The following is a 27,509-nucleotide window of genomic DNA, read 5'->3' on the forward strand; positions in this document are numbered from 1 at the left end:
TTTTGCCATTGCAAGAAAAGAAAATATTTTGGAATGTCTTAAAATACTTTTTATTTTTAATGTCAAAGAGCACCAATTATTGGTACATTTTCACTGCATTTTTTTTCCTTATAAATTGTTTTTCCATCTTTTTCAACACTAGGACAAATTTTTACGGATTTCTCAGATGATGAAACGGTAATTTGATTATTCTCTTCTTTTTGTTTTAATTAATTTCAAATATTTAGGGCTCCTCTTAATACACTTTTTCCTATTCAATCCTTACGAAAAAGAAAAAACAATGAGGACACACATTTTCTAACATTACATATACACATTTCATATTTGCCTCCTCAATGAGAGTCTTTCACTTCTTTCTCTGACATGTTTACGTGGTTTTGTTTCTGTGTTTCTTTCCATTGGATAACAAGAGACTCCCAAAAGGTGCTCATGAACTATTTTTTGCACTTCTAATTTTCTCTTCTATAGATAAAATGTTATCGATTATTTTATTTACAAAAATTCTCTATTAATGAACCTCATCAGAAATTCCCTCTTCCTCATCTCTCTAAACCCAGAGAGATGGATAAGAGGCAAAGACGTTCACAATGAGGAAAGATATTGTAGCTCTAAGATACAATCAAACGCGCAGATTTTTTTTGGTGATTCTCTTCATGTTAATCTGTAGATATATTGAGGAAAACTGGACATTGAAGGGGATACGATTTGGGAAACTAAGGAAAATGTACATACAACTGAATTAGCAGGCGCAATTATCCTTCTGCGCTTGAGTATCGTTATTGAGGGTGGTTCGGCTCGGCTGGGACGGTTTGTGCTGCACACCCGACTCCGAAGCGTTCAGATCCAGACGACCGTCCTGAATATTCTGGTAAATCCTCTTGGCTGTCTCCAGAAAAGCCTCCTCCACGTTCTGGCCACTGCAAAATATACAGATACTTCGTGAAAAACTACGATAAAAATCTTCTTTCCCATGCATTCAATGGTTAGTGACCTCATTTTGCATTTCAAATAAATTTGCTCATGCAAAAGTAAATGCACGACAATTTCTCGATTAAAATCCCCCAATATTCCATGCAAAAATACATTTTTCATCCATTGTTTTCTCACAACCACAATAAGTGTTATCGCAAGTATTTCCACTGCTCTAGCGTTTATCGGTTTCTTTCATTTGCATTTTGCCTTGTATTTCTAAGTTTTGATTAGAGGAGTGGATTTTTTTTGAGAAAATCTCCACTGCTTGGCCAGTCAATATTTGCACTCTTTCCCTTTTCTTTCTGACTTTTATGACCTCTTAACATTGGTTTTCGTGAGTAAATATGAGATAGTGATACTGGAACAAATTATCTATGATATTCAGCTGATAGATTAATCAATTTTTCCCAAATCAAATCTTACGTCATTGCACTCGCTTCCACGAACATCAAGCCATTCTCATCGGCAAACTGTTTGGCCTCCTCATAGGTGACTTCCCGTGTGCTCTCGAGATCGGATTTGTTGCCAATGAGGAAGATCACAGTGCTGGGGTTTGTCAGGTTTCGCGTGTCTGTCAGCCAACTGCTCAAATGATTGTAGGTCGATCGCCTCGTGATGTCGTACACCATCAGAGCACCAGCGGCTCCGCGATAGTACGATCTGGTCACAGCACGAAATCGCTCCTGGCCAGCCGTGTCCCAGATCTGAAGCTTAATCTTCTGACCCGCCACCTCAATTATCCTCGTGCCGAACTCTACACCTATTGTGTGCGGGCAATTGGCCATGACTGCAAGGAAAAAACGACGAAGAATCACTAAAAATGCTCTTTTTTCCCTCAAACAGTCACTTACACTTCTTCTCTGTAAACTGATGAAGAATGCAACTCTTGCCCACTCCCATATCACCAATTATGATGTACTTGAAGATGTAGTTATAATTGTACGGACCCGCCGACATTCTGGATACTGAAAACAGCGGAGAAAAGTCTCAAATTAGAAAACATCTTATGTGAATACACCCCACATTGAGATAAGTACAGTAATTATCCATCCCAATGTACAAATAAAACTTGTTGAGAGTCTCCATGGTTGCTCTTCCGCCAAAAAACACTACTGAATGTGATGAGAGCCGCCTAAGAACTGACTACAAGACAATTTCGTCAACGTGGAGGCAATGGAGAAGCAGTACTTGGAAAATTAATATCACAAGTATAATCGCAAAGTGAGAATTTTAATTAAGCTGCGCCTATTTAGTCTCCAACACACATATTAATGGGAAACAATGTAATCACTTGCATTTGATAAGAAGTTTAGCATACAAAATTTCGTTAAAGAATGAAAGAGAGAGAAGAGAATTTGGCTGATTGTTCTCGACACACTCAGCACAATAATTTCTGCTTAACAGCTGCGAGAGGAAAAAATATTAAACACTTGTTAACAATTCTCGCAGAAGAATTCATCGCATACATATTTAATAACTCAATATTGACAGAATGTATTTTTAAGCACATTTTCCCATCAAGCAATTTTCGCGCATTCCATGCATAGGTTCTCAGTCTCCTCTTGTCTTCTACACCACTCAGCTTTTAACTACGATCGAGTTAGTTCATCATTGCTGTACGACATTAATAAGTCAGAGTTTGTGCCACTGAACTGCGGCAAACATTGGCAATGAAAACTTTTCCTTCGTGTAATTATTGATTTTATAAATCACTAACATATCGCATGACTCCATTCTGGCAAATCATCCACCCCCTTTCCGGGCTCTCGAGCCAAATCGTCGCCCGCAGTCATCCGGATGCTGCATTCGCGTTTGGAGTGTGCCAGAGAGAGTTCTTCAGACACTTCAAAAGATACAATCAAGTGAAAATCGCAGGAAAATTCCTCGCAATGCATCTCTTTGTTGCAGATCCATTAGGAAAACCAAAGCAATTAGGAAAGTGTTTGCTCAAGTATTAGTCATCAATTCTTGAGGTCTTTTGCTGCAAATACTCCACATGGTCTTGCCTTCTGGGCAATCTTCACTGATTCATGACTAATTGGCAGACACGCTGAACAAGCATAAATCGAATAAAATTGATTATTTAGGCAGGAGGAAGTGGGAAAAATTTTCTATGGCGAAACTTGGAAGTGACGCAAATTCTAGGTGGAAAATTTCAGAAAATCTCACACATTTTCTCACCTCTATCCTCTTCCTTGGTGTCTTAGGAATTTAATATCAATTCTAATACTGTTTTAGTGCACTTTAGTGGTCGAAAAAACACTTTTCCAGCTTCTCTTTGCAAGAGAAAAATTCCCTAGAAGCAAAACAAAATACAAATATGGCCGACTGACTTTGTCATCGCGATTCCGGAGAGGTCCGGAATTGGGTTTTTGAATTCTAGGAATAAAACGATTCATTCATTTTAATTTATTTATTATTAGAGAATTCACAGACAATTTATTTTCAAAATTTATTCCTCTGCCTACTTTCTACGGCTTCCACCTCCCGCCAGCAAAGTGGCAATTCGAATGAAGATGTTCAATGTGTCCATGTAAATTGACATCGCGCTGAAAGGAAAGTGTAACATTAGACAATATTACTTGGAAAACAGAATAAAGAATTATATACCAATTAACGGGATCGAATTTCTGCATCGCATACATGGGATGTGTTTCGGCGCGTCGGATAATCCTCTGGGTGTCATAGAGTAGGAATCCACTGAAGAGCAGCAGTCCGCCGTAGAGGGACATGGAGGCCAGACCAGCGCCCAGAGCTGTTGTTGGAGGTAGCCACATGGAAGCCAGTGTGGAGGCAAATACCACCCCCAGACCAATGGCCAGAGGACCGCCCATGTAGAGGAATTTATCGCTTGGTGCACAGACTGCGACTGTGGAGAGTCCTCCAACCACTCCAGCGGAGTACAGAGCGGCTCTAGTCAAAATGGGGCCCCCAAGGAAGCAGAGGGGAGCAATGACAGCCCCTAGAATAGCACAGTGAGCCATCCAGGCAAACTGCTTCGGCCCAATGCCTTCACTATACGGAATAGACTGGGCAATCGAACCAGAACCAACAACAGCACCCATCATCAGTACAATCGCCTGTAAAGGAAATAAAACTAATTAGAATCCTACTGGCTCGCAACTACACCGATGCAACTCACCAGAAAACCATTGCGACTGACAATATTGAGGACAGCTGGAGAGCGAAAAGCTGCAAGAGCCGTGAGTGCTGTGATGGCCAGGGAGCCGCCGAAGTACATGTAAGTATTGTGAATCCTCTCTTTGACGTACTGAGGCCAGAGCCTAGGAGTCAAGCAGAAGTCTATTAGTATGAAATATGAAACATATCTGAAAATATCTCACATTGAATTGTTGAGAGCGCTAGTGCCTTTTCCCAGACCCAATCCGTAGAAGCAGAGTGCTCCGAGTCCGAGAGCAGATCCTCCAACAAGAGCTCCCTTTCCCATGCTGAAGGCATTGGGTCCGGCAGGCGCCATCAATCTCTCCTTGAGGCTGGGCCGCGTGCGAGCTCCCATCCTACTCGAGAAACCCTCCCGAGCTTGCTCCCGGGCATCGCGGCCGAATTGTCGGATGATCAGGGAGTGCTGCCTGATGGGGGCAGCATTAAAAGCCGACTTGGATACGCAGGAACCAGACAAAACCAGTCGGGAAAGCATCTTTCAGACGCAATTTCTTTCTGGGCAGGTTTCGAGAAATTTCACAATTGTGACGCAATTTGCACTGAGTAAAAAACAAAAGAATTTCACAATACCTATACGAATTCTCAAGCAATGCGATTATACCTTTTGTCAGGAGGTTGTTTTATCCTTCGTAGGTCAATAAAAACTGGCGATTTTGAGGAATTTTCCCAAAGAAACACAACTCCACTTGTGATTGTTTTGACAGCGTGAAGCCCTATAGGTAATTGTCTCAATCATGGAACCGAAGCGGAAAATTCTGTGCGAAGTCTACTTTTGCACAACTTAGAAGATATTTTATTCAGATATATCAGCAATATTTTCAGCAGACTGGGTTGCCTGTTTGGCTCGGAGACGCTCCAAGGCAGCTCTTCGGTTCTCTGCAATCTTCGCCTTTGCCTCTTCGGTCATCTTTGACGCTGGAGGCGGCGTTGGGGGAATTTCAGCAACTCCCAGAGATGAATCTGCTTCCAGATCTTCTCTGAATGTGTAATCCATATACGAACTGGAGGAAGCTTGTGCAGAATTCTTGTTGGAGACATTTCTTTGCATTTCCATTTGTTCAGAGAGTAAAGCGTCGAAGTCATCGACAGCATCCACAGGGTCTTCATTCATTCTCTCCTCTGGCTGATCATCAGTTCCCACTATTGGCGTTAGCATGCCTAACTTATACAATCTGAGGTGATTCTGGACGTCCTTCTTTCTGCATAACTCCTCCAAGCGTGTGAGAAAGTCTTCAAACAACATTGCAGGGAAAACTCGATGACCCCAGTGCTCCAGTTTCCGCATGATGAGTGTGACATCCTCAGCCTCATGGCCCTTTCCCTTGAACTTCACATCGCGGAAGTAGTCCTCAATTGTGTGCAGACCGCGCTCGCCCTTCAGCTTGGCCGTGGTAAGGATGACCCGTGGTTTCCGGATGACTATCTTGGGTGCCACTTTCACACCGTCCTTCGCAGGTTCCGTGGGTACTTTCGGGAGTCCTCCGTCATTTCCACTATCTCCAGTCTCTTGGTCACTTCCTTCACCCTCCAGATCATAGTTATCCTCCGTGAAGATGGGATTTTCCGCGGATTCGTACATTTTGTTTTGATTCGCGATACCACCGTCCACCACAATTCCCGCGTCTTCAGATGGAAGTAAGGTTAGCCCAAGACGTGCTGTCAGTTCGTTATTTCTTCGTTAAGTGGGAGCATCAACTTTCGTGCAGTGGCAGATGGCTTCAGAAGTTCCGGAATAGTTGATATTGTCGTGTGGGCCAGTTTATTTTCTATTTATTTCCACTACTACTCACGATTTTTACGTAGATTTAAGTTTAATAGTTACAATAAGTAATATACTATCGAGTGTGTGTATTCCCGTGACAGCGGAAGTGTGGAAAAGTGCAGAAATACGAGAGAGAAAAAAGGCCCATAGTGCAAATGGTAATTTGGTAGCATTTCACTGGCATCAGCACTAAGAAGGTCTTCTAGATGTCCTAAAAGTGTCCAGGCAGACACTGTCTCTAGAATAGGGACACGTACTCGGTCCCAGTTACAGGAATCATCGGGAAATGCACTTATTGTAGAGGTAATTTCCGAAGGGAATGGGGAACTTTGTCTCTTCGTCATGCGAGGGTTTTTCCATGTCAGACAGCCAAAGTGAGTGGAAAGGAAGCTTTTCGGCCAGAAAATCCACTGAAACGAAAATTTGTTTATTTACTCTAGTTCATGGAGTGTTGACGAGGAGGCAATTTGCATGGGAAGCGTCCGAGGGATTGGTTTACGTGGATTTTTTGTGGGTCGATGAGTTTTTATTGTCCTCCGAAATGCTCGCTGAACACCTGCCCGTAATCCAAACTGTCTGGAGTGATTCAGAGGCTTCGGCCGTGTGTTTACAGCAGACACAACTTGTAAGCTAACGCGTCCGTTTCTCTTCCTTTCCACAGATTGCCACTGCAGGAAGCCCAGAATGACCGCGAAATCACTGAACTTATCCGGGAACCAGAACGGAGGCAAGATGACGCCCAGCGCATCCTGCGGACCAGGAAAGGTGTCCATGAAGGCGGGCCGAGCCGTGGGCCCGTCGCCCCTGAGGCAACTCCTGCCCATCGCTCTCTGTCTGATCTCCTTCGCCACTGTCCTCAGCATCCTCATCATCTACATGGACACCACTGGTGAGCAAAATACCCACTAATTGGCGGCTTGATTGGCACACAAAGTGGAGCAATAGCGAACGGAGCTCAAATGAGACCGGAAGTCCCCACAAATTGTTGCGGTTGGAAGAAACTTGGGTCTTTTGCCATTTTAGCTCTTTTTATCCATCGTTTCTGCACTCTGTGTGTTATTTTCTTCCAAAATATTCCCTGATCGGGAATTTTTGTATTTGCTCATGCTGGCGCACAGTTGGGGGGATAAAATGGGCTTTTGTGTAAAATTCAATTAAATTTTTATGTGGCTACAGTGAAAAAAATATTCAATGAAGAAATAGAGATAATATTGCGCACATTCTACAGCATTTTATGCGATATAAAAGCTGCAAAACAGATTAAATTGAAAATTGGGCTTAAATGAGCATAAATTGCTTCATCCTTGCTTGTCTATTCTCTACTTCAGGTCTCCTAATCTTAAGATGAGACAGAGTATTTAATATGCATTCAGTTAATGCAATTTTACAGCAATTTCGCCTGAACACTGTGAATAATTTCCCTTTTCCTTTCCCAAGTGATTTTCATGTTTCGTTTAAAGCCGCTCTCTGCAGCCTTTATGAATAGGGAGATTCCACTTTGCGATAAATCCGCTTTTTGAGAAAGCTATCAAGAGCTCTTTTTTGTTTACACTTGCGTGGGCAGGAAATTATTATTTAAATTGTATCACCGCTTGCAATCGGGCGACGCTAAGCGTGAGGCAAAATGCCAAACATTATTGCACATTAAGAATTAAAATGAGAGTTGATTGCTGAAAATTCGAGAGACAAAAGGTAAATAAGTGTGATGCTTCATTGAATGGGAGTCTAATTAAAATTTAAGTGAGTCTTTAATCTCAATTTGCATCAGTGGAAATTGTGAGTGTTTTTTGACATTGAGATCGCCGTTTTTGTCCACATGTATGAAATCGTACTTAGAATTTAGAGACGCACAGAGTGGAGAAGCATTGTCCCTCATTCGCGTTTCAACGCCACTTAATTGCACTATAGGAGTGCGAAGGAGGCTCTTGTCGCTATAAATTAATCTGAGTGCGATGGGCAAACAAAGAGAAGTGACTCAGTGTGTGAGAATTGCGGAATATCAATGGTGTGTCTTCTTTCTCTTGCAGAAATTCGTCATCAACAGTTTCGCCTCAACATGTCACGGGACTACGATTTGCTGGGAGTGTCCCAAGACAATCCACTTCTCGTCACTTACTTTCGCGAGGTGCAGATGCGGAAGTCCGAGCACATCCCACCCTTTGTTCTCAACTCTGAACCCGGTGAGGAGCTCAATTTTACCGGCAGACACGAGCTGGCCGCTGAACTGGCCAGCGCTGTGGCTCATCTAAACGGCGAGAGGCGCAATGGCACGTTTCTGCAATCGCTGCCTGGCAGCAGCGATGTGGCCCTATCCGGACCGTGGCTGGCAAGCACTCTGGGATGGGGAGGCGTCATCGTGGAGCCTGATCCGCGCAAATATTTCACCTTTCTGAAACAAAACTACCACAGGCGCAGCATAAAGGTGGTCCACGCGTGCCTGTCACCAAATGAATACCCAAAGGAGGTGAGTAGAAAACTGTGGAATGCAAACAGAATCTATTTGCACTCGCTATATTGTGAATTGAGTCCCGAGAAAGCGTTCAAGTCACGATTTGAGGAAGAACTTTCATGAATTTTATAAGAATAATCGATTTTCACAATATCAAGAAGTTTCTATCATTCCTCAGCAGGAAGTTTGAATTAAAATTAATGTATATTTTATAGTGTGAATCGATAGAGCATTTACTTTGTACTGCTATGAATGAGAATCCTTGAGAAATTCAATTTCTTTTCCATTTTGCTCCTGGCGTTTGACTCCTTAAATAAACTTCTTTGAAAATTTCTACTATTTGCTAGTTTTCCATCCATTTGAGTCATTTGATTCGGAAAAAATGCGAAATGAGATGCATGAAAAGCATTGCATATGCAGAGCAGAAAGAAGCCAATTGGCACATCAAAGGAACTAAACACCTTTGATTTTTTTGCGCATTTATATTTCAAAGTCGATTTTATGAGAGTGTGAAGAAGGACGAGGTGTGAAGTTGGGTATTCGATGAGTTCTTGATAATATTGGCTAATAATAGCGCTGCAAAGATAATCACTAGGATGGAAATTTCATTTGGCGAATCCACCTGTGAGGCATAAATCAATTTTGAGTGCTTGTGTGAATGTGCAAAGGAGGCGCAAGAGAGGCGTGAATGATGTGGACACTAATTGATTTTGTTGAAAACTCTCCTCCACAGATAACTCTGCACCACGAGGAGGAGAGCGAAGTCCAAATAAATAGTATAATGGACGAGGAGACTGAATGGTTTCATCCGCGAGTGAAGTGTTTTCCCGTGTACACGATGCTGCTGGCGATGAATACAACAAATATTGATCTGCTGAGTGTCGGATGTCATGACCAAGAATTCCTGGTATGCTCCACATTATAATATAATATCTCTCATATCGCATGTTATTCCCATCATGTCGTCTTTTTCTCTTGTGCAGATTCTCCAAACGATACCGTTCGAGAGGGTGAGGATTGATATAATATCCGTGCACTTCATGTCACGTCTCGAAGAAGAGAACATCCCCGCCTATTCGCAGAATATTACAAAGTTTCTCTTTGGGAAAAACTATAGACTCATGCATAATCTCAAGAACAACCTTATTTACCAATACAATCGTCACAATTGATTGGCCTTTCTTTCCAATGTGGCCTTTCACCTTGCGTAAGTTATCTAAAGTCTCTTTTCTTCTGTCCAACGATCAAAAATTTGTATTATTACTTTTTAAAAGAGTTAAGAGAAAAGTAAGATCAGTAATGCATGAATACATACAAGTTTACAGCACAAAAATGACAAAGATTTAGTAGCTTAGCGTGAATGTTCAAGTCCATGTCTTGTGTATGTTTTTTCTTCTTCTGGGAAGAAATAAGAGAGAATATAATCAAGTTAGATTATGGAAACAAGAAGAAAAAATCTCAGGTTAATTTAGTTTTGCTCCCGAAAGGTAAATTTTTCCTGCCTGCCCTTCGATATTTAGAGACTATAACAGATATAATTTTCACATATTTGTATACCAAATATTACTCGAATTTTTTTGTATTTTTAACCATAGGAAAAATCCCGAGAATAGTATAATAATAGTTTCTTGTTTGAGAAGAACATGAGAATGAGGAGGACTGCAGAGTATCCCTCAAATATTGTATTTTACAGTCGGAATTGAGAGGTTTACGACAGAGTTTCATTGTTCAAATGAGAATGAGTAAGTTTTTTTAGATAAGAGAAATTGGAAGAGAATGAGATATTGCCTCTATTTTAACTACATAAGATAAATAAAAGAACAACACTTCTTACTCTCACAAATATTAGTAGATTACTTTCTTCAATAATAGCATTTAATAGATTAATCGCTGGCCTTAAAATTTGTATTTAAAAAAGCAAAATTGTAGCCTTAAGAGAAGAGAACAATGTTAGTCACTTAAATTGTTTACACATTCCTATTCGCTGCCTTTCTTTTTGCAAATTAATAAAAAAAAAACTAAATAAATCACAAATTAAAGAACAAAATCAAAATATACGTTTTTGCGTGCAGTGTTAAATTTTATCACATTTGCTATAATTTTTATTTATTTAGCACTTTTTCCAAGTATTAAAGTGTTTTTTTGTCATGCACTTTTGCCTTTAGATATTTTTACAAGTATTCTTTTGTAGTTGTTAAGACCAGGCTAATTTTATGACAATTTATTAGTCGAGAGGATATTTTTCAATCAAAGAATTTATTCAGTTTGATTTATTTAAGGCTTTTTATAGTATTTTTCCCCAATTTTTTTTTACTTTAACTTTTACGATCCACATTTTTTATAATATTTTTCTGTAGAAGGAGTAAAAAATTACACTTGTACATAAATAGAAGGCTTTTTCTCTCTTCGGGATGAATTTTCATGAATTATGCAAAATTTCATGGGCGTTCAGCTTGTTTTCTCATCTGCAAACACAAACTGGAGGAGATTCGTAAATTTTTCAGCAGTGAAAACACAGGTATTTTGTTTATCCTACAAATACGAATCTAGCCGCTGTGTAAATTACAATTAGGCGTTCAATTTGATAATTGGGAAAATTTACTTGTAGTATTGCAAAATGGGTGATTTTCCTCCGGTCTACAGGAATTATTTCGCTATATTTGTAATGCCAAAGGGAAAAAGCACTGAAATGCTTTCTAATGTCATTTGCAAAATAATCAAATTAAATTGTAATGAATCCTCGGTTGAGGAAATAATTAAATTTCTTTCCCAATGACTCCTCGTCCTCTCAACCTTGCTGGGGATTTTTCTTCCGCTGAAGCAGACCTCGAGCCCACAGGTAAATGTGATGGGAGCAATATTGAGCTTGTGGTTGTGGAAAATTTCAATTTCATCCCATCTCAACTCCACCAACCGGACGGATGGAATTAAATTCCGCCCTGAGATGATCGAAAAAGAATCATCTCGTGAAGAGGCACAGCGCCTCAGCATGAAAACATGAGGTGAAGTGGGTGTGATGACGAGTGAGATGGGGAGAAGCTTTTGGGGATTATGGTGCAATTGAGGGTCAATTTAGTGACGTGATTTATTTGCCGCGTAAACAGAGGCCAGAGTGAGGCGACCGGGAAAATTACCAATAGTTTCACCCCAGCATATTGCTCACGAAATGAGGGTGAAGCTGTGGGGCAAAAGGCCAAAATTGCCAGTCAATTTACTATCATCTCCCTCAGGTTAAAGGGCACAAACATGGGGATTATATCCGGCAATATGTTAGTGTAGTTTACATTGAATATGCTAATGTCCTTGATGAATAAAATGTAGACGCTTGCTCATATCGGAATCCCTGCGATGAAAGATGATCATTAAATATTGGTGAATTGCAATGCTCTCAGGGCATTCTAGAGCACGCTCTCATGTGCAATGTCAACGCCGTTTTCAGCACCGACTAATGGCATTACTTCTCCGTCCAATTAATTCCTGAAATGTATCACCATTTCTTTCAGCCAGGAGACACACATGCGGGAAAAACATGGAGTCTCTCATGCAACTTGTTAGAGCTTCCACACACAGGGCTTTTTGTCCTTCGTGGGCGCTCTCGCTCTCTCGTCTGTGCCCTCCTGGCTCGCAGTCTCCTGCGGAAAAGTGGCGCATGCTCCCCAGCGAAATGCGTCTGTGTGACCAACATCCAGCAGGTCTGAGGGAAGTTATCGATTTAGGAGATTGTGTCACCCACGCTCTGCGACTCTCGCCTCAGTTCTTCTGTGGTGTTCAGTGCAAAAGGTTCTCCGGGTGGAGCACGCACGCCCACCTCCAAGCAAGGCAGGAGGGACACTTTGGGTACAATTTTGCAGGCAGAACCCTCACCAGAAGGTAGCTCAGTGCAGTAGCTCGAGGCCACTCTGGACGTCTGGTAATCAAGTCTCAGTGACGCGAGTGCCGATCATTTGCCGTAGACCATCCTGGAAGAACAGCACTCCCGCGAAGGGTCTAGCAGGAAGATGGATTAAAATGCCTCGGGAGCCGTTTTCAAGTGAGTCTCCCCATTCAATTTTGAGCCCCCGCGCGTTCCAAACCCCAATCAATATGGTAGGGTGGTTTTTCCTCCGAAAACGCACAAATTGCGTCTCACTGAGCGCATATTTTCCCACCCACATTCACTATCTAATCAATCCCTCATGATAAAATGTCTCCTCTCACTTGTTGGACAACTTTTCGTGTGTATTCTGGTGTATCTCCCACGGAAAAATCAATAGATATGCGAATTTTCACATCGCGTCCATTCACTCTTTCACCTCGTGAACAGACATTTCACGGGAATATCACTGATGAATGTTTCATGAGAGCTTTTTCTAGCCATTGAAAAATCCCCTCGACCAGCATTATCCTGACGCCGATGAAAAGGGTATGGCCTTTCGAGGCGACAGATTGATTTGTGCTTCGCATCACTCGAGTGGCGACACAATACGCTTTTTCTTGCTTTCTGCGAAAAATGATAAATGCGACAGGATAATTGCACCTTTTACTGCGCGATGCATTTTTCCTATTATAGTGAAAAATCTATTCAAATAATTCCTAATGCAAAATTGTACATGAACAATATTAGAGTGATTTATTATCGCTACACAGTGTTCAGGCTATTAAATACAAATTGCCGCTGATTTAATAACAACTTTGATATAAAAATAAAATTAATTGTTTGGAATAACGTGAAGAGTTGAGAAATTAAAGCTGAAAGTCTCTCAGCGAGAGGAGGAAAACAATTCGCAGCTGTCCCGGGAAAATGAATACCTCTTTAGGCAATGAATAATAATCATACAGTCATGAGGGTTATATTTTTAGTCAAACAGAGGGTGCATTACTTTAAAAAGAAAACACATTTGAATCAAGGCGTGCAAGTGTGTGTTTTTGTATCCTTCTCAACCTTTTCATAAAACTGTTCCCTAGATATGAATAATAATATGAATATTCTCGGTGTTTGCTGAACGAAAAAATATTAAGAGCGCTGAAGGAAGAATAAAATATGTAATAATATATATGTAGCGAACAAATTTGTTGAACTTCTTCTTATGGATTTGAGCGATTGTCTCTAATGTTTATTTTCGCTTCAACTGTAATTCCAAGGAACTGTGAATTTTTAAACAATCCATCTAAAAACCATGGTTCTGCGTGTTGAACAAACTCATCGTATATTACAGAATCTATTTTAGAATCTGTCAATAGAACACTTGAATTTACGGGAATAATTCATACGCTGCTATTTACATCCCTCTTCTATGGATATTCGAAAGCGAAATGAGTTTCTTATACCCTCGTCATACATAGAAATCCGTGAGAGGCACTTTTCGAGCGATTTTAATAATGAGGTGTGTGTGCGATTAATTAAATGTGTGGAAAAAGAATGTCGTGGCGACAGAAATTATTTTGACACTGGAAAAGATGGTAATTCTCCACACATTCCTGGCTTCGAAGGGGCAAAAAATGGGAAAAGCGGTGAAATTCAGCGCGCAATGACGTCAATAAGAGGTTGCCTTCTCTCACAGTTGGGCCACAGAACTCTCTCTCTCTCTGTGTGGGTAATTCCTCTATGATAGAACGTGTGGGTGGCCAGAGGAAATTCATTGTTCACCCCACATTCTCTCAGCCTCATCCCCGGCGGGCCTCTCTGTCTCCCCTTACAAAATATGTGTGGCGTGGCTTTTTTCACTGGTCTAAAAATACCTCATTAACATACACCATCATAAATATCCTGTGCCGCATCGATGCCCAGGAAATGAGCTTTCAATGGGGCTCGCGATGCTTTCAATGATCAATTTGTGAATGAAATTTTCCGTGTGCGAGTCAATTGGATTTATTGCTGATTGCCTTTGCAGGTGACGGCTCACGAGATCACACAACATGAAGATGGTAAAGTACGGAAGGAAGAAATGGACAATCCTCTGGACGGGCGTCATTTTTGCCATCCACCTCAATTTCTACTGTGCTGTGGCTGATGGAAATATAGGTGAGTGCTCGCCCAGTCCCACCGTCTCTGCCTTCCACCCCTCAAGCGGAGGAGCATAAACTCAATTCAGACTCGCAATAATGCGGGCTCTGAATTCACAATTGCCTCCGTTTGACTTCTTCCACGCGAGAACGAGTGAAAGACATCGCAGAATCTAATCAATAATTACATTTCCGCCCACCCACATCCACTGAGACTGTGATATTGCCAAACAGCTGAAATCTATTGAGTTTGACTCCCCTTGCCAGAGCTTCAGATAACACGCCGACGTGGCTGAAAATATTTGTCCAACTAAATTAATCACCAAGCTTTTTTCCCCCAGAAAAATACTCCTCTCGAATAATGTGAGATGATGTTGTTGCCTTAAGCTCTCACAGACATCCTCGGTAATTTGTCTCGAGACAAGCCGCACACTTTCGCTCTTGTATCCTGGTGACAAGGGAAAAATATGAATTGCCCTTCAATCTCACTTCTTAGCCCCTTTAATCTCTCCCCCGTGAAAGCGTTCGCCCCAAAGGAAGCTCTAGAAATTAAAATAGCCTATATTGTTTCTTCGAATTACGCAGAATTGAAGGGAAATTGCGAAAACTTTTAGCGTACTTTTCAAGATATTCTATCGTAAATTCTCGGAAGTCTGTCAATTGTCGAGTTGTGAATTTATGTAATAACCCAAGAGGAAAGTCACGTTATGAAGGACAATAAATTCGACGTGATTGAGCGGGAAAAGTTTTCAGAGAATAAAGAATATTAAAAGGAAATTATTAAAGACCGTTTGTTCTACTACAAACTGGATGATTTAAAATAATTTCCACCGTAACCATCGCACTTTGTAAGTATAGTCACTAATTGAGGCAATATATTACAATTATCCTATGCACTGCACATTAATAGAGTATCGGGAGCTCTTTTTGTGCACTAATGAAGCTCGTTTTACGTCGAGAATAATTCATGGGTAGAGGAATCGTCAATAGTGAGACAAAACTACCCCTGGTTGAGAACATTAACTCCCACATGGAAGTTAATGAGACATTATATCCTTCTCATAATCAGTTATGATAAAAGCTTATGGAAATAAGAGCGAATGACGTCAGAAGATGAATATTTCGCTCATGATAACAAATTGATTTCGTAATGTTTACATAATTAACTTCTGTGTGAGCGTGAATTTGCAGAAGGCATGTCATGAACACGCCTGGAGAGGTGAGATATGGAAAATTTTGCGCAAATAAAGTGAGAAACTATCGCAATATTTGCTGTAAACGGTCCAATTGACTGCAATAAAACCATTGAAATGCAAATATTATGAGATGTTTAAAATTTATCTGACGTGATTGGAATATTTATTTGATTGTGAGGTGCAAAAAATGTTTCAAAATTTGAAGTTCAACTCTTTGTGGGTTCGTCTAATAAAAATATTTTTTTTTATATGATTCAATAACGTGAATATAATTGTGCTCAAATGCTTAGAGGTATCTGAAATCCATGCAAATTGACTCATTTGACAAAGAGGCAAGTTACCATATTTGTTTATCATAATAAACAAGTCGTGAAATTTAACAATCTCATACAGAGTGTCTTTTTCGAGGGAAAATCCATCTCATATGTTAAATTCCATTTGATAAATCCACTGACAGTGCAATTAAAGTTGAAATTCAAATGATTTCCTGAGAAATACCGATGGCAGAAGAAAGAACTGGAGTAATAAAAGAGACTCGCCGAGACGAACAGTGTAGGTGAAGAAACATTTTAATAGTTTTAATAATGTGAATATCAAAATGCTGGGAATAAATTCCTCGATACGCAGTTGGAATATTAATGGTGATCTCCGATTTAAATGGAAGGCTCAAAATTCTCTTTTCATGCCCATAAATGTTTGCAGAAAAGTTATTGTCAGACATTATGGTTTCATTCATCCCTCGAGAGATCAATTAAGTGGCAAAAGGGAGCAAACAACAAAAATTCACACTCCTGCAACTCCCTGAAAATGAGCAATTTTCATCCGAAGGGATGAACTTAATTATTTATGATGTCTTTTAATCCCTCGCTTTCCGTCTTGCGCTTTCACAGATATTTATCAAAAAGCTCAAATCCATTTATCTACTTCAGCAGAGAAAAGCTCCAACATTTGGCATCTAATTGGAATTCCTATTTAAAATATATTCCCTCCGCGCATATTTCAAAATAGAATTTGATATCTTTCTAAACTTTTGAGTAAATTCTCTCGTGATTATATAACGCATGTGGGATGTTGAGCTTTTGTGAGGCAGAATTTGTCGAGATTAAATGAAGAAATGTTTCTTCAAAGAGGATTTCTGCCAATTCGCAATGATTCATTACTCGCGATGTGGAAAATTAAATCTCATGAATAGCTGCGTTATGATCTTGATTGTGACTGTGATACTATTTTTTCAGGCTGTCTATTTGCTGAGTCTCTCTGCGAGGAGCAACTGGAGTGGTGTTACGATGGTAAGTCTAGTCAATTCCTTATTTTCATCATTCCCTGCAACACTTTTGTGCCATTCAGATTTCGCTTTCGGAGTCTGCCTCCCCAAGTATGGAGTGCAACCTGAACAACTGACCCGACAGCCGCTCACGGAGGAGCAATCCGGGCTCCTGGCCACGATGCTGGAGGAGCTCGAGGGCGCCGGCTTGACGTGGGATCACCCATTCGTACAGTGTCGCATTCAAGGAGCTCTGTACGCCCTCCGCAATGACGCCCCGATGCCCCACAATCTCTGCGCCGGACTCACGCCCGATCCTCAGATTCTCGACCCTCAGAGTCCCCTGGCATTTGTTCGATTCTCCCCGCCCTCGGAAACCTTCGCCGACGAGGTGTACTTCCCTCCACCCAAGAAAAACATCCAACCCAGGTGAGTTATTTCCGGCGAGCGTGTTGCTAATCGATAGACGTAATTATCTGTCGAGAACTATGATTGAATGCAGTCATGGATGTACCGTAGAAAAGCCGTGCTCGCAAGGAGAGGCTTTTTGGTCAACAACTAAGCTACAAGTAGTAATTATGATAGAGACTATGCAACAGGCAAATCGTCAAAACGTGGGCGTGTTAAGGCTTCTTTCATTAATTAATCATTCAATTTTATGGAAAATTGATGAGATATACACAATGTCTCCTAGAAAATCACAAGTTCGGTTCACAATTACATATTTATCAACTTAGTAATCATTGTTTAATGTAATTTTCTCAGAAATCAATTGGATAATCCGTCATTTGAGTCGCCAAGCGTACGAGAGAAGTCCAATGCGGCAATTGATCCGAGAGTTGTGGATGAGCTGAGTGAGGAAATCCTCAAGGAGTTGCTGGCAGAAGAACAGGAGAGAATCGAGACAGCACGCACTCGACATCATGCCCAAAATCATGAAAATCCCCTCGAGAATATCAACAGATCCCATTTCAAGGTTTCACGCGTACAATAATTTCACATTATCTTGTTAAACACCATCATGCTCATCACTCTTCTTTTCCCATATCATGCCAGGAAAATGACGATATTTTAAAGGAGGAGCTGCTAAATGAGCCGGAGCAGCGTGAAAGGGTGAATTACCACTATGGGATACCAACAACATCATTCAGAGAAGTGGCTATGAATAGAAATATCCCGGAAGTTTACTTCTACGACACAGAAGATGAGGAGAGCAATGAGTTGCCCCCCGAAGTACTTTACTCTGGTCTACATCAGATGCCAATTGGAAAATATATGGGCAGCGTTCGTCGCAAGGGTGAACCAGAGGAGAATCGTAAAAACTATCCCGGGAGAGAGTCTCGCGTCTACACTGAGGGAGGTGTTGTTTATTTACCAGAAAAAGGCAATCAGGAGCAGTATGGTTAGTTGTTAAGTTTAGAATTTACTGGGAGAAAGATTGAATTACTTTTCACTTAATGGATGTTTCAGTTGCAGATGGGGAGGATAAACAGCAAACGAGAGATCTCTTGGCAAACATGCTGGGATTCACGCGACATGAGCGTCTGGATGTGAAGAAACCCGGACCACCTGCGGCTCCGCCACCGTCCAGCCAGAGTCCTCATGAAGCACCCAAGCTACCAGTCGCCCAAGGCAACAAGGAAGTGCTACCGGCTCACTTTATGGTGGATGAGAGTCCGAAAATCAAGAAAGTCCTGCACGATGGCAATGATGACGATCACGCACCACACTCAGTGGACATGGAATATGCCCATGTGATCTTCAAGACCCCCATCGACAACTGGCGCGATGGATCTCGCATCGTGACAGCCCTGTCAGAGATGTTACACATGCAAAACTACTTCACTCACCCACGAGTTGACCGGCACGAGGTGTCCTTCCGTGTGGAGGCGAATCCCGAGAAGAAGACCGCCGCAGACATTGCCAGAGCCATCAATGATAGTCGCGTGAGGAACAATCTGTCCAGGCGACTGGGAGTTGTGGTGATTCGCGCGGGTGTTGGCGACAAGACCAAGGAAGATCCCAACGGTGGTGTGACCAGCTCAAAGGTCGTGGCCAAGGAAGAAGGACCCGATGTGACTCACGTGATGGCATACATGTTTGCCGGAGCGGGAGCTGCAGCGGTGATTGTGATTGTCATCACACTCTTCCTGATTAAGCGTCATGACAGGAAGCGTGACAAACTTAGTGGGATCAACTCGGGATTGCCGCCAGACAGCTGCAGCAAGGATTATCAGGAGCTCTGCAGAGCACGAATGGCCGGCAAAGGCAATGACGGTGGCAATGGAGGGCGTATAACTTCGCTCTCCAAGGAGAATGAGGGCCGCCCACCGTCTTCCAGGAGCAGCACATCGTCCTGGAGTGAGGAACCGGTGACGAACATGGATATCTCAACTGGACATATGGTTTTGGTAGGTTAGACATTGAAGAGTGACTAAATTAAGTGGTATAATTTGCAATTCTCTCCCAGTCTTACATGGAGGATCACTTGCGGAACAAGGGACGCTTGCAGAGAGAGTGGGAGGCCCTGTGTCGGTATGAGGCCGAACCAAATGCCCGAGAAGCTGCCCTGCAGAAGCAGTGCACACTTTTCAATCGTACCGGAGCGCCGCTTCCCTTCGATCACTCTCGCGTTGTCCTCAATCACCTATCAAATGCTGACGGCCTGGACTACATCAACGCCTCCACGATCACCGATCACGATCCCAGAGCTCCGGCCTACGTGGCCGCACAGGGCCCCATTCAGGCCACCATCTCGCACTTCTGGCAGATGATTTGGGAGCAGGGCGCCGTGGTGATCGTGGCTCTGTGCCGCCTCCAGGAGAACGGAGAGGCGGCGTGTGCTCGCTACTGGCCAGAGGAGGGGGCTCAGGTGTATCACATCTACGAGGTGCATCTCGTGAGTGAGCACATCTGGTGCGATGACTACCTCGTGCGCTCCTTCTATCTTAAGAACCTGCAGACAGGTGAGACGCGCACGGTGACCCAATTCCACTTCCTCTCCTGGCCACTGACCGGCATTCCCACATCGGCCAAGGCGCTCCTCGAATTCCGGCGAAAGGTGAATAAATCCTACCGCGGACGCTCATGCCCAATCGTCGTGCACAGCAGGTGAGACTCTTTCTTCGCATTGCTTTCCAGTCGGTTGGATCAAAAAGTGGAGGAAAACACTTAACCAGATAAAACACACAGGCAATTGCGTATTCCTGCATTTGTTGATCGAACCGCCGAGCGCAATTATCAATGCATTTCTCGAAAAATGCTGCAAACGTGAGATGCATTTAAATTAAATTACCTCAATGCTTTATCCGCAGCAACGGCGCTGGTCGGACCGGAGCATACATTTTGCTCGACTTGGTCCTGGCGCGAATGAACAAGGGTGCACGCGAGATTGACATTGCAGCCACGCTTGAGCACCTGCGTGACCAGCGCGCCGGCCTCGTGGCGACACGGCAGCAGTTTGAATTTGTCCTGATGGCGGTGGCGGAGGAGGTGCATGCAATCCTCAAGGCTCTTCCAACAGCAAATGCACAAGACAAGAGGGACATTGACAAAGATGTGTTGAAGGAGCATCCAGACACTGAGGAGAAGCCCAAGGAGGCGGAGAAGAAAGCTGAAAAGAAATAGATCAATCTTAGTGATTTTGCATGCTGAAGAATGTTGAAGAAAAAGGGGTGTTTAGTGAATTTCCCTTAAGAGATGTCTCGCTGGCAGGGAGTTAGCGATCTACCAGCCAGAGAACTTTCCCCTGGCCAGATGCATGGGACACCTCTCGAGGGGATCATCTCACATTGGGGGTTTTACACACTACTTTCCTTTCGTTTCTTTCCGTGTTGTGCGATGAAGAAAAGACATTCTTCGCCTTTTGTTCCAAAAACCCTTTTTTTCACACAAACTGTTCGAGCAACATCAACATATTCAATTGAATCTTTCAAATATCGACTATGCCTCAGGGTTTTTTGTATCTTCAGCTCCATTTCTCGCCCCTCAGCATTAAAGTCTCTGTTACTTTGTAATGTTATATCAATTGGTTCCTCCTGAGAGGAAATGCTTTGTCTTCTTCTCAGTTCAATGAATGAAAGATGTGATAACATGCGATTGTGAATCAGGGATTGTCATTCCAAGAAGAAAGGAATTTTGCTTCTCTCTTTACTTTTTTAGTGAGTATTTTTCCTCCAAAAAAGGAATATATATAAAAGTATATTTTCATATGTTACAAGAGAATATTTCCAAAAAGAGATTGAAAAAAAGAGATCACTAAATATCAACATATTGCAAGTTATATTATCCAAATGAAAGAAAGATAGATCAAAGAGTAGCTGAGAGTATATAAACTTGTTAAGAAAAGAGAAGATTTAAAGTCTATTTATTTTTCTGTCTGCAGAATATCATAGATTTTTACCAAAGATACTTGAATCAAAGATTATCATATACAAAGAGGAAAACATTGAAAGGAAGCTTTAACAGACAATCAGAGGATCTAACACCAGCCTGTTACAGGTCATCTGATTCCTTTGTTGTGCTCACACACCTAAACCTTCTTACTTTTAGCATATCACATAGTCTACAAACTTACGTTTCAAGGTTTCTCACCTCAAAATCCAAAGATAACACAGTAGTACACAAATAGTTGGGAATATAAGTGCAAAAATTATGACTTCACTCATGTTTTACGTTCAAAATTTGTGAAGAAGAAAACCTGAGACATGAAAAAAATTTAAAAACGAACAGACTGAATGTAATTATGAGAAAATACAGTCTATTGTAAAATTGATTTATAAATTTTTCCGTCTTACAAAAATGTTGATAAACAATCAGAATTTTTATGAGAGGAGAGAGAGAGGCTTACAATTCATACTTTTCCCAAAAAAATGAGATAAGAAAGGAGAATAAACGAATGAAGAATTTTTCTCTATATTTTTTGTGTTTTCTATGCACTCCCATGAGTTTTCTCACCAAACAGTCATGAACACTTAGAGGAAATATTGATGAAAAAATGAATCTGTAATGACCTAAATCTCTTCTTTAAATTGAAGCACTATTTGAGAAAAAAAAAGTAAAAAAAAAACAGAAATAAAAAGTATTGAATTTTTGGATTCCGTATACATTGTAAAAGATATGAAGAAATAGATTGAGGAAAGCTATATGTATATTAAACTATACCTAATCTACTTTAAAAAGTAAGAATATATGACTGTAATATCTATATTTTTGTGTATAAATGTGCAAGGAAGGAAAAAAACCTAATGGAAACAACTACTAAAGTTAATCTCTTGGAAAAAACAACTAACTTATTGAAAATATTACGCATACACACATATTAAAAGTTATTAAAAAAAAATATATGAATTATCCAGAAGAAAGATGAGAATTTAAGAGGTAAAGGAAGAGGAAGAAAATCAATTAATAAATATTAAACTCTGCAAACTAATTCAATGTTGTAATTTATGTTGTGGCAAAATTAAATTTTAACTGCAAAGCATAGAAGTCAACATTATTGATTTTGATGATGATTCCAAAAGATCGAGGAGAGAGAGAGTTTTGGTTTTTCATTGTTCCAATATTCATTCTAGTTTACTTTCATATCCACAGAAATGCGAAATGCTCTAGGCAGAGTAATAAGAAAGATTCCAATTATTAGTGTGGATAACATATTGAGGTGCATTTTTAGAGATTCATCCCAAAGAATACATTTTTGGACTTTCAACTTGAACTACAGTATGACGAATATGTAAAACAATATATAGAGGACATATAATACAATAGAATTACTACAAGACTTCTTTAATTTTAACCCCGCAAGACATAAATTTTTGTTCTCTGGCCTCTGCGAGACATTTCCACACACGAGCCAAACATCTGCCACCCGATACTCATGGGTGTGCATCCAAATTGATTTCGAGATGCACCACGAGAGAGGCAGAGAAAAGGTGACCCGAAGTGGAGGGCAGATGTTTCAAGAGTATATAGCTAATAAGCAGAAAAAAACTATATTTTTGACCACAAGCTGCACATCTGCATTCTAGCACACAGTCACGAAATTACAACTTCCCATCTTCGGCAATCGTCCCAACTTCATCTCGCCAGAAGTCTTCCTTGTCCTGGTAACAAAATTTATGTTGAAAACTTTAAAATTTCGAGACAATTCCAATTCGGACGAATCTTTTCTTCTCTACTGTGGTAAAAGAATAAAGCAGGGTTTGGAATATTGATTGTTTCTCACAAAAGCCAATGAAATTCAATGAGTTGTTCTGAATTGGACCAGCAAGGAATACATTAGGAGACCTATAATTTACATTCCTCAGCTGGTATGAGAGTATTTTACATTTAACAATATTCAAGAGGAACAAGAAGTCCCATCGTATTCTTCAGACAATCCTAAAATGTTGAATTTATGCATGCGTGCTTGCCTCATCTCAATGAGGAAGCTTCATCAGAGACCCAGAAATTTTTATTAGATTTTCAAATTCCATCACTTCAACGTCATGCACTTAATCTCAAGACTCTATCTTGAATAAAAATTCTGTTTTTGTATATTTTTCCACTGAAAAAATTTGCAATCTCATTAAAATCAGCCGTGCTAAGTTCTCCCCAAATTTGACTTCCTTTGCGAACACATTGCAGTGTAAATTCTATCTGGCGTACAATAAATTCCGGGTGTAAATTCCGCTCTTTCACGAAGGATGGAATTTATGCAATTTCTGTGCGTTGGCATTGAGTGGATTTTCGATAAGAGCCATGTGAGGAAGCCTCAATTGCACTTCTATATGCGTGGATTTGGATTTAACTCCCTGTGAAACTCCAACTCAATAAGCAATTGTCTGCAGCTCGAGAGATTGTCTCTATTTCTGTTTACCTCAACCAGTGATTGCGGAGGTCATTTACATTCCACACCAACTTGAGGCATTTCCGAAACACAGAATTGTTCTGGAGACACTCAAGGGGAGAGAGAGGAAGCATGTGACAAAGGCTTTGGTAAAAAATTGTGTTGGAAGTGCAAATTTGATGACTTTTCGATGTGAAATGCAAGTAATATCAGAGTGACTGGGTATTTAACATAGGCAGCGTCGACAGTTTTGCATATTAAAACTGTACCTTATATTTGACCGTCACACGTTCACCGGAAAAATGTAAGGAATTCGTATTGTTCTTCATTACATTTCCCATCGCAAGAATTCTCTCTCTTCTGTGTGTTTTTTTCAGATATGCGCAAATAATACCGTGAATTTAATGCATTTATGTGTGAGAAATTCACTCTATTTTCACTCCATCTACCCTGAAGTACCGCCACACAGAGCGCGTCTCTTTTAATTACTCTGTGATACGCGTCCCATGAATGGTGGAAAGAATTTCATCGTAAAATAGAACATGATCTCTACCCATTGCCTTGTCTTCTTCGCCTCCGGCGCACGTATCTTATCGCAAGCAGCGGAGAAATGTGGCCCCTTCGGGTGGAAATTTGTAAAGATATAATTATCTCGATGATCTCCCACTGAGTGATATTTTGGCCTGGAGAATAAATAAAAGTGATTATATTTATTCATGCACGACTGAATTGGAAATTAAGTGAGTAAACCCAATGCTGAGGGATTCATATTGTCCGTGTGCCGTCAAGTAAAGAGCTACTCTCGGTTCCGGTGTGATAAATCGACATCCACATCGAGCAATGGGATATTTTATGGAGGAGAAGAAATGATGGAAAAAAGTACAAACAACACTATATCCAATAAACATTTTTCGTTTCGCTTCGTAGTTCCTCCAGTGGTGGGCCTCTCTTTCGCGCTCTTGGGCCGCCCGATGGCGCGTCCAGAGACCAACGATCTCTAATAAGCTAAGGGATCGCCGGCGCGCGCAAAAAATGCCATGTTCCATCTCGGTGGGCACAACAGACGGCCACACGTTTCAAATCAATCCTCCCCTGAACATTATGAAAGAATTTGAAAGTCTAATGCATCATTTTTTGCCGCCGCCCAACCAACAATTACAGTCCTTTGCGTCTCATTACGAGGCACTCGCACTCTGATTGCCTCAATTAGACAGTCTCCAGATGATTTCCGTCTCATTCTTTGCGGCAGGTGAAACAAAGAGTAGTGATTATGAGATTAAGAGATTGCCTCACATTTCAATATCATAACTTATCCCATTCAGTTTCACTTTTGCTCGCTGCAGTGTAATTTTGAGGTATTAATATTCGGATGATTGAGAACAAACAAGGCATGTTGGATGAGCCATGCTGTAACAATTGAAATTACTTATGCATCTTCATGAGTAATTACATACTGTGCCCCAAGTACATCGTTTGAGACTAACTTCCCTCCCTTGCGCGTGTTCCATTCCAAACAATCTTATCTCTTTTGAATTTAATGTGCCCGGTGATCGTGATCTTGTGCAGTGATTCACGGAGTAGAAATGTTTTTTAACATTATATTTCCAGTGAACCCATGAAATTCAAAACAATTTTTTACGGTAAAATAACCCCCTCGAAAGTCTTTGAGAATGGTGTGAAAACATGAGAATAAATGAATACACTAAATTGACTCTAAAGACCTCATTAAAATTCATGACAAAATATTTGTGTATAGTTTATTCTTTCATTTCGCCAAAAGTTAATTGAATGAGATCCATTCTCTATTAGGTCAAAGTTTCCCATTATACAAAATGTTTACCTCCAACTCTTATTCCCAACACGTAATCTTGTTTGAAATTATAATCCGAAAGAGTGCAGAGGTTAATAAAATTTTATCGATGAGACGATATTCAAATGTTCTCGTGTGATCTGGAAAGGAAGTCGAGATCTTAAGGTCAAATGCTCAAAGTCAAAATCATCGACAGAATGCATGTGCGTATGTGAACCATGCTTTTCTCCACAACACTGTAGACTGGCATAATTATTCAAGTCATTAGACGATTTGATTTGCATTCAATAAATTCCTCTGAGTGGCTGCAAAAGTAAATTTGCTGTGAAGCTTCGCGAATAATTGTGTGAAGCACGTGAAAAGTACATTAAATGGTAATGCAAAAAATATACAGCACATGTCGATAATTGAATTTTTCGCTACAGCAAAAGCAAGATGAACAAAAATTGAGAGTGATTAGTATTTGTATTGATAAGTCCCTCACTTTCCATTTTCATTCGCGTGCCCAATGGCCCAAATACTTCTGGCCAGAGAGATGGTAAGAGAAGCATAAAAATTTTCATTGTCTGAAAGAGTGTAAAAAACAACAAAAAAAAATGCCAGGCAAGGGAGGTCAATTTGCAGATGAATTTTGCAAAACTGAACAATGGAGGGAAAGAATTGCATGCAATTTACTTATGATCAGCAATGAATATTAATTTACGCACAGCAGTAAAATCACTTATACAGCTTTTACGAATTACTTTGGCACGGTATGTGTGTTTAAATGTCGAAAGTGGAGCACTAAAGTGTAATTTTCGCTGCAATTTCATTCAAACTTGAGCCCCCCATTGAGAAAATTGAGTGGAATTCCTCGAAGAATGCGATCAAGTCAAATCTTGATAAAAAAGCAGATGTGTCTTTATTATATTTCTACCAAAACATATGATAATTTTAACACTTAATCTCCCTCTCTATATGGTAAGCTTAATATCTAGATCATTTGGTGTCAGTTCTTCTGAGTTTTTCTCCAGACACGCTTTGTGAGCTTCTGCTTTGACTTTCGGTGAGAGATTCAGAGTGCAAAACATTCTCAATTCTGCCATCCCACTATCTTCAGAAGCCTGATAATCTCTGGCAATATGATGGAAGATGTTGTTCTCATCAACATCTCGCAAGTTAAACAGTCTTATTAGTGCATCGTCACTCAGCATAGGGCCAAAGGTTACAAAAAAATCCGCACTGGGGGTATGAAATGGCGTCTTTCCGTTCACATCCTGGCGCAAAAATATTTCTTCAAGATCATTCTCAGGAATGCAAACCTTGTACTCCCATATATGATAGGTATTGCATAGACAGTGGAAGTAGTTTTGACCATTTGTATTGGTCATTTTGAGAAGGTCAGTTAACTCTTCACTGGTCAATTTCGGAATAATGTATTCCATGAAGAAATTGTTGTTTCTTTTGGCGGCGATATGGAACAAATTATCTCCATTGTCATCAACTATCATCAGCCAATTCACCAGACAATTTCTCCGTCCCCCGAAAGCCTCCATGAAATATGAACGATTTTCCAGTTCATTGAAAAACTCCTCCACGAACGCCTGATCCAAGTCAATGTATTCTGAGTTGCAAGCGAAAAGATGAAGAAGATTTGGTTGAATTTCTTCCACTTCTTTCACAATTTCTTCAATTAGTTTTTCTATCATGGATTCGTAGAAATGTTCGTCAATAACATTATTTCTTTTTGAGGAGAAGAGCATGTAATGCAGGTTAATATTTTTGCAATAGGCTTTGATGTTAATGTGATCCCTTCGAAAAGGTACAATACATTGAAACAAATCCTCTTTTTGTGAATTCTTGTACAAATATTCCAAGTAATTGAGAGGAAAGTTCACTTCTTCCTCAGTCTGATAATATTCTATGGCTGACTTCCCATTGAAGCTGGGACTTGCGGCCAATTCGAATATCACTTGCATTGGAAGATGATCCAAAAAAATTGACATGGCCATAGTATTCTTACTCCAACAGTAGAAAAGTAGAGATTTGCCGTCGAACTTTTCATACACCCAGTTATTATCCATAA

At 40.7% G+C, this 27,509-nt stretch overlaps 5 protein-coding genes across 7 annotated transcripts; 2 read left to right on the forward strand and 3 right to left on the reverse strand.

Moving 5' to 3' along the window:
- Positions 1–57: 57 nt before the first annotated feature.
- LOC132260695 (ras-related protein Rab-14) lies at positions 58–3,299 on the reverse strand. The gene is made up of 4 exons (XM_059758999.1): positions 3,154–3,299; positions 1,824–1,937; positions 1,396–1,759; positions 58–917 (listed from the first exon to the last, which is right to left on the reverse strand). The coding sequence occupies exons 2-4, from the start codon at positions 1,927–1,929 to the stop codon at positions 740–742; spliced, it is 648 nt and encodes a 215-aa protein (XP_059614982.1). The 5' UTR covers positions 1,930–1,937; positions 3,154–3,299; the 3' UTR covers positions 58–739.
- Positions 3,300–3,370: 71 nt separating this feature from the next.
- On the reverse strand, positions 3,371–4,876 carry LOC132260930 (growth hormone-inducible transmembrane protein-like). Its single transcript, XM_059759335.1, has 5 exons — positions 4,757–4,876; positions 4,317–4,694; positions 4,115–4,256; positions 3,583–4,052; positions 3,371–3,521 (listed from the first exon to the last, which is right to left on the reverse strand). Exons 2-5 carry the CDS (start codon positions 4,628–4,630, stop codon positions 3,437–3,439), a joined length of 1,011 nt encoding a protein of 336 aa, XP_059615318.1. The 5' UTR covers positions 4,631–4,694; positions 4,757–4,876; the 3' UTR covers positions 3,371–3,436.
- Positions 4,877–4,947: 71 nt separating this feature from the next.
- On the reverse strand, positions 4,948–5,853 carry LOC132260932 (protein TIPIN homolog). Its single transcript, XM_059759339.1, has one exon. The coding sequence runs from the start codon at positions 5,732–5,734 to the stop codon at positions 4,949–4,951; it is 786 nt and encodes a 261-aa protein (XP_059615322.1). The 5' UTR covers positions 5,735–5,853; the 3' UTR covers position 4,948.
- A 159-nt stretch (positions 5,854–6,012) lies between these two features.
- Positions 6,013–10,296, forward strand: LOC132260931 (protein Star). 2 transcript variants are annotated; one of them, XM_059759338.1, is made up of 5 exons: positions 6,013–6,075; positions 6,579–6,806; positions 7,945–8,381; positions 9,100–9,273; positions 9,350–10,296. In XM_059759338.1, the coding sequence occupies exons 2-5, from the start codon at positions 6,602–6,604 to the stop codon at positions 9,536–9,538; spliced, it is 1,005 nt and encodes a 334-aa protein (XP_059615321.1). In that variant the 5' UTR covers positions 6,013–6,075; positions 6,579–6,601; the 3' UTR covers positions 9,539–10,296. The 2 variants fall into 2 exon arrangements, with proteins under 2 accessions (XP_059615321.1, XP_059615319.1); XM_059759336.1 differs by lacking the exon at positions 6,013–6,075 and adding an exon at positions 6,115–6,220.
- Positions 10,297–12,124: 1,828 nt separating this feature from the next.
- On the forward strand, positions 12,125–22,585 carry LOC132260929 (receptor-type tyrosine-protein phosphatase N2). 2 transcript variants are annotated; one of them, XM_059759333.1, is made up of 9 exons: positions 12,125–12,396; positions 14,237–14,367; positions 16,780–16,833; positions 16,892–17,237; positions 17,574–17,784; positions 17,865–18,210; positions 18,279–19,219; positions 19,279–19,919; positions 20,123–22,585. In XM_059759333.1, exons 2-9 carry the CDS (start codon positions 14,262–14,264, stop codon positions 20,433–20,435), a joined length of 2,958 nt encoding a protein of 985 aa, XP_059615316.1. In that variant the 5' UTR covers positions 12,125–12,396; positions 14,237–14,261; the 3' UTR covers positions 20,436–22,585. The 2 variants fall into 2 exon arrangements, with proteins under 2 accessions (XP_059615316.1, XP_059615317.1); XM_059759334.1 differs by having other exon boundaries at positions 18,285–19,219.
- The last annotated feature ends 4,924 nt before the right edge of the window (positions 22,586–27,509 follow it).

Source organism: Phlebotomus argentipes, unplaced genomic scaffold, assembly GCF_947086385.1.
Source record: "Phlebotomus argentipes unplaced genomic scaffold, Phlebotomus argentipes genome assembly scaffold_18, whole genome shotgun sequence".
NCBI lineage: Eukaryota > Metazoa > Arthropoda > Insecta > Diptera > Psychodidae > Phlebotomus > Phlebotomus argentipes.